Source organism: Schistocerca americana, chromosome 1 (genome assembly GCF_021461395.2).
Source record: "Schistocerca americana isolate TAMUIC-IGC-003095 chromosome 1, iqSchAmer2.1, whole genome shotgun sequence".
In the NCBI taxonomy this organism is placed as follows: domain Eukaryota; kingdom Metazoa; phylum Arthropoda; class Insecta; order Orthoptera; family Acrididae; genus Schistocerca; species Schistocerca americana.
The window spans coordinates 268,283,790-268,295,776 of record NC_060119.1 but is presented as its reverse complement, the minus strand read 5'-3'; the positions used below and the strand labels follow the sequence as shown (position 1 = coordinate 268,295,776).

The 11,987-nt window shown below is 38.6% G+C and overlaps 1 protein-coding gene across 3 annotated transcripts in view; it reads right to left on the bottom strand.

Annotated features, from left to right (window-relative positions):
- Positions 1 to 6,328: 6,328 nt before the first annotated feature.
- Positions 6,329 to 11,987, bottom strand: part of LOC124621941 (adipocyte plasma membrane-associated protein-like) — a 121,170-nt gene continuing 115,511 nt past the window's right edge. For 2 of the 3 annotated variants that reach the window (XM_047147472.1, XM_047147465.1), the window contains exons 7-8: positions 9,974 to 10,247; positions 6,329 to 6,740 (exon numbers count right to left, since the gene is read on the bottom strand). In XM_047147472.1, the coding sequence (XP_047003428.1) occupies positions 6,477 to 6,740; positions 9,974 to 10,247 (538 nt within the window). In that variant the 3' untranslated portion in view covers positions 6,329 to 6,476. The remainder of the gene's footprint in view (positions 6,741 to 9,973; positions 10,248 to 11,987) is intronic. The other variant, XM_047147457.1, reaches the window with a different exon arrangement.

Sequence of the window (11,987 nt, the reverse complement as noted above, 5' to 3'; positions counted from 1 at the left end):
AAATTTACTTTAGAGCTGCAGCTTTGATTGTACAGTACAATTTGGTTAATCGTTCCAGTGTCTCATTGAAAGTATGTTTAGTGTGATCCAGGAACAACGATGTTGATGTATTGGGATGCTTGATATTGGTGAGTCACCTTGCCTGTCACCACTGGTGTGCTTGATTTTGGTGTTTTCCCGTGCCTATCACCATTGTGGTGGTTGATTTCAGAGAGTATCCATGGCAAGTGCACCCATCGCTATAACTTTGCGCATATTCTGTCTTATTACAATGGTTGTGGTTTGCATTCTCCTGTAGCTGCATAGCAACCATCCCTAGAGTTGTGAAGGTTGGCTGGAAACACACTGAAATCAACCGCACTGATGGCGGCCACTGAAATCGAGCATCTCAATGGTTTTGGGGCTGACAACAATCATCCCTTTAGGGAGCAGAAAACTATGTTACCATAAAAATAGCTTATTTTTCAGAAATTAGAATGTCTACTTTGTACTATACAATCATACTTGTAACACTAAAGTAATGTCTGAACATCAGAATCAACTTGAACACGAAGATTTACATTTACATCGTAAATGAAATGTAGAATCGATGCATTGGGTCTTAATTGCAAAAACAGGCACACTTGATATTTGTCAATCACAGTGCCATCTACCACAAATGGGAAACAAAGATCTGAGTAAACCATACATATTTTTTGGTGCACAATCCAATATGCAGTAAAATGGGGGGTTACCATTTGAAAATACAAGATTGACCCCACTCATGCAGCAGGGGTGGTTAGGAGATGGCCAGCTGCAGCACTGACAGATGTTCCCTTTACTAATATTAACTTTTTGTGTAGAAATTTTTTTGTGCACTCCAAAATTTTTGAGATATTTAATTGTCTGTATATGAGCACTTAGTCACTATTTCTAGGATTATTTTTGCTCAAGAACATTTCATTTTGTTGACACAATAGCCCGTAAGAGACACATGGAGATTTTTAGACTCTGTTTTAGTATATTATAGAAACCACTATTGTTTGTTAATGCTGTGAAGAATGGACTTGCATACACAAAGATATAGGAGAGAACATTTCTGAAAGGTAATGTAGAGAGCTACAAGGGCTGTCAACTAATTTATTTCTTATGACTAAAGTAATGAACATTTTCTTTCTTTGTCAGTAATGAACACACTCATCAGCTATTTTATTTCAGTCAGATAATACATTTAATTTAACACACTGAGACTCGCCTATTGAACATTAATATATATACTACTAATTTACATCACAATACAACAGTTGTGTTATGTAAACATATGTGATTGATGATGTTTTAATTGTTCAGTTTACACTAGTCTTTGTATTTCCTAAAAGAAAGTAACTCAATGAAATTCTATGTATTGATGAAACTGATTGTTCATAACGTAAAAGTTTTTTAATGTATTTGTTGTCAGCAGAGATTGGAGTACTGTATTTTGCATAAAAAACTTTAGCATTAGATTCACCGCTATTGTAGGTTAGTAAAATTTCATTTATTTTTAATGATACTTTACATGTTGCAATGTTAATTGCAAAACATATTCACATTACAAAATTCAACATTAGAAAGCTCTCCATTTAATGAAACAATTTATTTAAATTATGTTTTTATTCTTTGGTGACCTTGATGTCACATGTGAAATGACTCGTTTGGGGTGTGTCAGGAAAGTAAGTACTGTTTTGGATCAAAACTCAAATTTTTTTTTCAAACCAAAATTTGTTTTTACAACAAAGAGCATTTCTTAAAATATTTTTCTGCATAGAGCCACCAGTGTTCAGACATTTTTCATAGCAGCAAACTAACTTTTCTATGTCCTCTTCATAGAAAGATGCTGCAAGTGAAAACAGCTATTCGGGGACACCATTTCTTGCTTTGTCATCTTTGTCGAGCACCTTACTCCAAAATCATGCTTCAAGTGGTAATCAGAAGGAGTGAGATCAGGGCAGGCCAAAATAAAAGGTGTGGAATGCTCAGTCAAGGCAATGTGTGTTGCTTCATGACAGTGTCTCCATTCTGCTGGTGTCACTAAAACCTTATTCAACAATTTGTTTGGGAGCACTGTGATCACCCACTGCACAGCCCTGATCTTGCACCTTCTCACTACCACTTATTCTTGAACTTGAAGCTTGATTTTGAAGGAAGGTGCTCTGACCATAATGACGACGCAAAAATGGTGTTCAGCAGTGGCTGTCTTCACTGACAGCATCTGTCTATGAAGACGACACACAAAAGTTGGTATCGATTATGATAAATGTCTGAGCAATGTGACAACTATGTAGAAAAATAGCTTAATAAAAGCACTTTCTAGTAATTTTTTAAAAATTTTTTATGAGTTCTGTTCCAAAATGGTACTTATTTTCTGGACTCGTTTTTCATTGTAATTTTCACATAACTTAAATTGCAATAATATCTAAAACTGAAAGCACTTTTGAGATGTTATATATGTGACTGTGGCTGCAACCACATGGGCAATTCAGGTTGTGACAGATTTTGCTCAATTTTTTCACTGTTTGACATGGTTATGTCTCAGTTTGACTTTTAATGAAAATTTTTGTAATGGAGAAATGAGAAGGAAAGAAACTACAAATAAATTATGGATGTCTGAAAATTTTGGTTAAGGAAACATTGTTTGTAATGGCATAAGGATGCAACATGCTCCAAGAGAATCATACCAATACTACCTCCAGTGAACAAAAAGGATGTGGCAACATGATGAACAATCCTCAACACTTCTAATTCATCAAAATAAATACACTGCCAGAAAAATATGGTACATCTGGAAAGACAACATCAGTTTCGATCCGATGATGCCACCTGGGGGGATAGTAGATATACTGATAATCATCTGCCAACTAGTGTAGTGGCATAGCTACCAGAGTGCCGTCCATGTCTACCCTTTAATAGGGAGTGGTCACAGCCAGGTGGCTCAGTGTGGTGCAAATATATGAAGTAAGTGGGCAACCATGCCACTGAGATGCACTCATATTTCCTACAGCCAACTGAGTGAGTTTGAAAGGGATCAAATTGGTGGGCTTCTGAGGGGTGGGATGATCTTTTTGAAGAATTGGCACACAAGTTGGACGTGTTGCACCAGCTGCAAAATGATGCTGGTATCAGTGGTCACATGAACATTCTCACACCTGTGGAGAAGGTTTTGAATGCCCACATGGCACAGACACCCACAAGAATTTTTGTTGTATTGAAAGGGCAGCAGTGGCAAGTCATACTACAGGACAGATAAGAGGGCTTGTGAGTGCAGACGTGTCAACACACATGCACATCTCTAGCCATCTTCCAGTCACACCACTGTACTGACATGCACAGCTAAACTGGTTCCATTAAAGGATCATTTGAAAGATGGACTGGTATGCCATGGTCTTCAGTGATGCAAACAGATTCTGCTTGCAAGTGATGGTTGTTTGAGCATACGACATAGACCTGGTGAGGAGGGCTGTCTCATAGGGTGCATTTGTCCAAGACACTGTGCCCCCACCCCAGGCCTTATAGTCTGCGGGGGCGATAAGCTACAACATTCATTCACATTTGGTGTTCTTGGAGGGGACACCAACAGTACATGCACAATGTTGTTAGACCTGTTCTTTTGCCATTATTGCAACAGGAAGGAGCTGTATTGTTCCAACAGGATAATGGTCGCCCACACACTGCCTGTGAAACTCAATGTGCTCTACAAGATGTGCGGCAACTTCTTTGGCCAGCATGATCTTTGGGCATGTCTCCCGTTGAGCACATGTGGGGTATGATGGTATGTGGCATAACATATCCCAGGACAGTATTCACCATTTGTGTGATCAACTGGATGCCAGAGTCAGCAACTGTACTGCTGCCCATCAAGGCTACACCACATACTGATACAGATATTTCAGCCTGGGTCAATACTTGGTAACTCAGAATCACTTGTGCTATTGATCTATAAATGTAATCCTTTCATGTAATCCATACACACTGTTGCAGCAGTAACTCATGAGTGAACCAAAAACTTTTAGAAGGGTGTACTGATTGTTTTCCAGCAGTGTATTTGGATATTATTGACTCATTACCTGTTCCAAAACATTTTTATCTTTTGCAACAATCTCTGTCAGTTAAGAAGACGACTGCAATTTTTGAACTTAAATTTACAAGCAGTTACATCTTAGTTGTGAGCAGGGATGTTTCACTGAGGAACAGTTTATGATTTCATCCTACATGCTAACGCTCAACCACAACGCACAACAGACTGTGAATCTCACAGAGCATGTGTAGAATGCTCTCAGGATGCATAATGCTGCTTGAAATTCTCCTACCCAGAGCCTTGCTACACTGAGAACAGCTTTGCAGTAGGAATGGAATTCACTTCCTACGGAGCTCATACACATTGTCATGAACAACACTGCCCATCAAAGACAGCATGATCACACTCAATATTGATATTTCTTGCGCTACACTCAACAACTTTATTGAATGCTCTTAAAACATGTTCTCACTTCAAACATAAATTGTCCGTCTGAAATTATTCACGAATAGTTGATATGTACATGATATATGGTGCTTGAGAGAGAGAGAGAGAGAGAGAGAGAGAGAGAGAGAGAGAGAGCTGTGATTACACTATAGGCTGAATGAAAACGGTGTTAGCGGAGTTTCAGAATAGGGGGATTGCAGGAATGATTTATACGCTGCACAGACAGTTCCTACCTGTGTAATTCAAAGGAACTTAGTACTGAGAGAGGTGGATCGAGAGCTCAAAGAGCGCTTGTACCGAAGCAACTGTTGAGGTCATTGGTGTTGTGTGTAACATGTTGAGCCACTTCAATGTCAAGTTTGCAGTTAGCAACAGTTGGCATTGACTATTTATATTTGACATACTCTTGTAACACACCAAAGTTGCTACATTACACACCAAAGTTGCTACATTACAGATATATTTAATAGCTGACTTTAAATGTGGCCTTCTGTCTGGTATACAGGAAATTGTGGGTGGATGTAGGGGACAGGGCTTGCACCTGGGTTGTCCACAGATGAATGACATGTGAGATGCAATGCTGGGACAGAGATGACACTGAAATGGGAAAAGATATTGGTGTACTGCATTGTTTGATGGACAGCAGATCATTATTTTGTGTGATGAAGGTGAGATAATACCTCATCCCATAGCACAATAAGAGTAATTGAAGCCCTAGCAAAGGATATGGTTTTTCACAAGCTGGCTGATGTTGGATCAGAAGAGAGTACTTTCAAGAAGAGCTTTTCACACAGGAAACAGCAGATGGGAAATCAAACTTATTTAACTATGGAAATTTATCACACATTCTGCCTTTATTTGCAATTACCACTAATACTGGAGGTCAGCTTTAAAAGAAATATGGCATGCACAGTGAAAGATATAACAATCTTTTTCACACTGCCTCAATTTCACACTCAGTAATTTGTAACACACTAATTCCCATTTCATGTAAATATGCAGGAATTCTCCATAGACAGTTACAATTTTTGGCAGTAGTTTGAGATGGGAACAGATAAAATTCTTTTCATGTAGCACTTATAATTGATGTACTGATAAAAACCAGTTTAACTACTCTCCAAATAGCCAGAAAACATAACTCAGAGTAACCATTACATTCTAATTTTTCAATAACTCCAAAGAATAGTAATTTTTGTGCCCTCCACACATTCCTCAGATATATTAGTACAACATTGCTCATTTGTCTCTTAATACTCATTGGAGAGTGTCATATTACAGGATGTAATTTAAAAACTTCAAAACGTGTGTTAAGTAATTCAAACTTAGAACATTACTCCCTCACAGTATTGATGGGAGAATTAGTCTCATTTAGGCACACATTAAGCTCAGTGTATGTCTGAGTAACAGGTTTTAACACTGTACCAAAAGGAAAATCCACTTGAGAAAACAATAAAATTATGAGTCATTACTTACCTTCATGAGGTGGAATATTAGTACTGCCAATAGCCCCCCGCCCCCTTCATCTTTCCCTCCCTTTGTCCTCACAACAGGTGAGCCCCTATCATCTGGGGTCTGAGTGACATGCCCTTCCTTTTGTACCTTCCCCAACCTATCCCTCTCTCTTCCCCTAAGAAAGAACTAATAGTACCAAAAACAAGGATATTTCATGAATATTTTTATATGTGGCTGTCAGTAGTACAAGTATTTTCCATCCCAAAATATTGTAGTACTGCATAATAATTTAATGATAGCACTGAGAACAAATAAAAACAGACTTCCAGTCATTCAAGAAACAAATTCCACTTTCAGACCACACCACAGGTGATTATTTTTAATAGTGACTTTATTCTACACACTGCAAGGTATATAGATAAATAAGATATATATAAAATGACATTACTAAAATGCAACAGAATATATCCAAAAGATAAAACAGTCAAAAATAAAATAACAAAGTTTAAAAAAATCTTAATTAACATTCAGTCTTTACATTCCATTAATATTTCATTTCTGCTGTTGGTTCCTTATTTGTCTTGATCCGTATGGAAATTCTGGGTTGTTTCTCCAATTTAATTCTTCCTATATATGTATTGTATGGGGATCCAAAATAGAGGGCGTCTTCAAACTCAACAACATCACTGATTCCTGAGAGAGTACCATCCAAGCAATGCATGCTCTCTAATACTTTTCCATCCTTACCTAGTCTCAATAAGGTAAACCGTTTTGGTTCCATAAATCGTACAGATTCAAAATGTCCAATCTGAAAAATAATTTTTATTAATAAATTAATCATCTTTAACTGACCATTTGAAAAGTTGTTATTTCAATGAAACAAACTACATCTTTTTAAATGACATTTATGTCAAATGCAACTTAATTACACCAAAATGCATGCACTATAGATGCATTTTAAGTAATTCCTTGTGGCTTCAGATTTAACACTGTTGTTAGAGCAACATGAACACACAAGAGTAGCAAGAGATCTACATGTTTGTAGTCTTTTTGTAGAACAACACTAAGACAGTACTTATTTTTCAGCACTGGTACGAAAGAAAGAATATCCCACCACCATCTCCTTGCAAGTGCAAATGTGTCCCAAAGTCTGATTTTTAAAAGCTGTGAATTAACTCTGGCAAAGAGACTGTAAGTCAAACATCATGACCACTAAGTTCTCTTAACTTATGTGAAACTCTCATCAATTGTTTATATTTCCACAGGATGCCTAGAAAACAAGCAACTAAATATAGAATACAAAGTTAAACATAGAGCAGCAGCATTAACACTCTTCTAGCAATATACTGATGATGATGATGATGATGATGATGCACTTTTTTTACCATGTTACCACCTGAGAGAATATAGGGGGATCGAATCTCATGCAAAAAAATTGAAGACTGTGGCAACTAAATACAGGCAAATGGTGTCCACCAACAAGATAGTATACATAAATTCCAGGATGGTACTTTTTATGTAAACCAATGTAGTAGACACATACTATGAGATTTTGTGGCAAACATTAGTGACCTCTGACTAAATAGTATTTAACACTTCCACGTGTATTGGTAGCAATGGTGATTCACTACAGTATGGACCACACAAGGTACTAGACATCATCAATGTCAAATTATTCCTGTCACAGACAACTCATGAACATGGTACATGGTGTGGTACTGTCTCCAACATTTGGAGACTGTTGAAGGAAATCCTGAGATTTTCCATTGGTTTCAAATCTTGAGACACTCAGGCCAGTCCAGATGTGTGATTGCTGCAGAATTTTCCTCATACCATACTGCTACAGTTTCAACTTGGTAGATAATGTTACAGTCCTCACTAAGGTGTTGAGAAAATAGCAGAAGAAAAATTTGGTTGTTTAACACCTCAATGTTCCCATTTGACTTCAGGTACCTCAAAAATCAACAAAAGAAGATTAAACCATTCCTAGAATATCAAAAATCCTCCATCAGCATACACCAACCTTTGAACTTAAGCCCTTCCAGTAGGCTTGCTGAGATTCATGAACTTCACAAATGTATTTTGTATGTCAAGGTAAGATGTTTTCAGTTCATAAAGGTTCACTTTTGGTTTCTCTCTCTTCAGTCCAATCACAAAAGTTAGTGATCAGGTGTAAGCAAGAGTTTCTATCATTCAACTCTGATTCACACCTCAATGCATAATGTTCATATCAGATAGCATTCTTTGATAGAATTCTTGAATACAGAAGATGAAACACTCATTCACATTCATGAAAGTTTGAAAAATTTGTACATTGATGCAACAGTGGATATCAGCTCTGTCAGATGATGGGTTCATCACTGTAATGGAGCTGAAGGGCAAACACCTTTGGCTGATGAAATGCGAAATGGCAGGCTGGTTACTGCAGTCACTCCAAACAACATTCAGTGGGTCAATGACATCATTTGTGGAGACGACTGTGTGACTGCAGATGATTTGTGTTGCATTAACTCCCTCAATAAGGGCAATGTTATGATGATTCTTCAACAACTGGGATACTCAAAGTTTTGTGCAACTTGCATACCAAGAATGTTAACCAACCAAAATAAAAAGAGGCAAGAAAAACAATTGACTCCCAACTCTTGCAGCACTTCTGTTTGAAGGAAGAGGAGTTTCTGGAAAAAATTTGACCAGAGATAAAACATGGGTTCATTTTTTAAAAATCAGAATCAGAGAGGCAGTCAACGGAATGACGTCACAGAAACTCACCAAAGAGGAAAAAATTCAAAACTGTGCCGTGGGCATGGAAAGTTAAGGGGGAAGAAAAAGAAACAGAAATAGGAGGCATTACTTTTTTACTGAAATTTGTACAACATGCATTAGACAAGTAAATGCTGAACGAGGTGTGAGGGATAATAAAGGACCACCACTGAAGAGATTATCGGAACTGTGTTTCTCCAAACTAGCTCGAATGCTTCTTTAAGGATTTGGGAGATTCCATAAAATTTTGAAACTTGAAATTGTCATCATATAGAATAAATAAGTCAACAAACCAAGCATTTCACTCAGAGATAGAGGAGCAGAGGAGATAATATCAGTGTCAGCAGCACATGATGCAGCAATTTGTCCATATTACCTGGTGTAGGTGGGACTTCATGGCAGACTGCATCTTTAAGAGTGCTTCCACAGGAAAATAAATCAAGATGAGTCAAATTGAAGGACCTGGCAGGCCATTTTACAGCATCCTGCCCAGTAGTCAGAGAATTTCTCATTAGTGGTGTTTACACCAAAGTCACACATTCTGGCTCCCTTACATCTCAGTTTAGCACATTCTTTAGATACTTTTGTGAAAATGTGACTTGGCTCACCCTGTATACAGTTCTCTTTCAAAATGTAACTACACAAACAATAAGCAAGTAGTAGCAGTATATAAGCAGCTATTACTCAATATACCTGAGAAAAAAGAAGCAGTATTTTTGTTCATTTTATTATGCTAAATTGAGCCTGATTAAGCAGAACAGAATTTATTACTGATTGATGATACTTAATTATTAATTACATGAAACAAGGGAAATGCAACCATTTATGTATAGAGGACACATGCGTTTTGCACAGGAACACATAATAGAAAACAGATGACACTAGCTTTCGAGCTCTACCTAGCTAGCACAAGTGTGTACGTTTGGCTGTCTGTGTGGTTGTTTGTGTGAATGTGTTTACTCTCAACAGAAAAAAAGAAAGAGCTCAAAAATTAGTGTTAATTGTTTTCTATTACATGTTTCTTTGTGCCATGCACCAGTCCTCTATATGTAAGTGGTTGTCTGTCCCCTGTTTTACGTAATTTTCCATCCATAAATTTCTGTTATTAATTTTGAACAGCTGCGTGTGTCTGTTAATGTGAACCTTAATTTGGGCCATATTTCTGAAAGTTTTTCACCACGACGGAATTTGTACACTACCACTGAATGAAAGGGCTGTTGATCTTCAAATAGTTAATACAAAATGCTTACATAAAGAGTGTACAGCTATAAAAAAACATACCCAGTGAGTGGCTCTCTTGACGTAATAGTTAGGATAAAAACGTTCAATGAACTGAAATGGCATCTCCAGCAAAGCCAGCAACCTGGCAAGAAATTTTCTTAGGACAGGATATTCACTAATGATGTGGTTAAATGCTGGATGGTCTTTATCTGCTGGAAATGCTAGTGCAACAAAGTAGCTTCCTTTACCATCATGGCTCAAGTTGTCAGGAAAACCCGGTAATTTATCCACAAATATATCATTTGACCCTTTCTTTGCACCTTTAAGATAGTATCTGAAAAAGAAGGAAAAAATTAGCACACAGTAGCACCTAAAAAAGAAGGAAAAAAGTATATAATCAACATTTCATGCCTGCAAGTAGAACAGAATAGGAAAAAATCAATATTAACTGAGTGTAGCAAGCCTTCTATATTGCATCTGGTAACACCTCACAATTCTCTCTGTGCCATCATTATGGTGTTTTTTATTATCACACAAAAAATACCTTTTAGGTTCTCTGTTCCTTGGGCTGTTTACCTGATATTTAAACAATGAAAACTCCACATAGTTTGCTACTTACCATAAAGGAGATACAGGAAATTGCAGACAGGCACAACTAAAAGACATTTACACAAAGCTTTCAGCCACTACTTTCATCAGCAAAAGAGAAAAACAGAAACACACACCATCTGTATGCACAAACAAGCACACCTCGTACACTCGTGAACCCCAATTCCAGCAGCTCAGGCCAGGATGCAGCTATCTGTGAATGGCAGCCAGCTATCTGTGGATGGCAGCAACAATCTGGAGGGACCAGGGAAGGTTAAGGGGAAGGGATAGTAGTGCACTGGTAGGGGCAGGGTGGGGGGATGGAGGACCACTGTCTGGCAGAGTGTACAGGGACTAGAATGCCAACAGGTGCAGTGTCAGGAGGTTGTGAGGTAGGGAAATGGAGAAAGAAAGGAGCTAAAAGGAGAGGGGTGAAGAAAGATGGGTGGGTGCATTAACAGAGGGCAGCAAACAGAAAGGCTAGGAGACGAGAATGGGGAGGAGATGATATGACAGGAGGGGTGGAAACTGTTGGGTGGAGGGTGTGAGGACAGTATGTAATTGTAGGTTGAGGCCAGGATAATTATGGGAGAAGAGGATGTGTTGTAAGGATAACTCCCATCAGCACAGTTCAGAAAACTGGGTGGTGTGTGAGAAATCCAAGTGACTTTGGTAGTGAAGCAACCAGTAAACAAGCACGTTATGCTCAGCTGCATGTTGTCCCACAGGATGGTCTACTTTGCTCTTGGCCACAGTTTGGCAGTGGCCGTCATCCTGATGGACAGCTGATTGGTAGTCATACCAGTATAATAAGCTGTGCAGTGGTTGCAGCAGAGTTGGTAAATGACATAGCTGGTTTCTAGCCTGATCCCTGATGGGGTACAATAAAACTGTGACAGGACTGTAATAGGAAGTGTTGGATGAGTAGAATGGGCAGGTCTTGCACCTGGGTCTTCCACAGAGATATGATCCTTGTGCCAAGAGGTGGCATGGGAAGGTATATAAACAAATCCGCAGCACTGCCATTGGCACCACATGGTATCCTCATATGCCATCCTGTTTATGAGCTATCTACTGGAGACCTTCCTAGGCCCCCAAAACGCCAAACCTTTGGCCTGGTACATGTCCACTGATGATATCTTCATGATCTGGACTCAGAGCCAAGACATCCTATCTAGATTCCTTCAAAACCCCAACACCTTCCCTCCCATCCGTTTCACCTGGTCTGGGGCTTGTGGTCTATGTCAAGCCTTGCTACTTCTGGATCATGGGGTCCTGGGTTCGATTCCCGGCTGCGTTGGGGATTTTTCTCTGCCTGGGGACTGGGTATTTGTGTTGTCATCACCATTCCATCATCATTCATGAATGTGGCAAGATTGGACGGTGTACAGATTGAGAATGTGTATGGGTGCTGATGACTGTGCAGTTGAGTGTCCCACAAACCAAACATCATCATCATCATCATCATCATCATCATCAGCTGCTT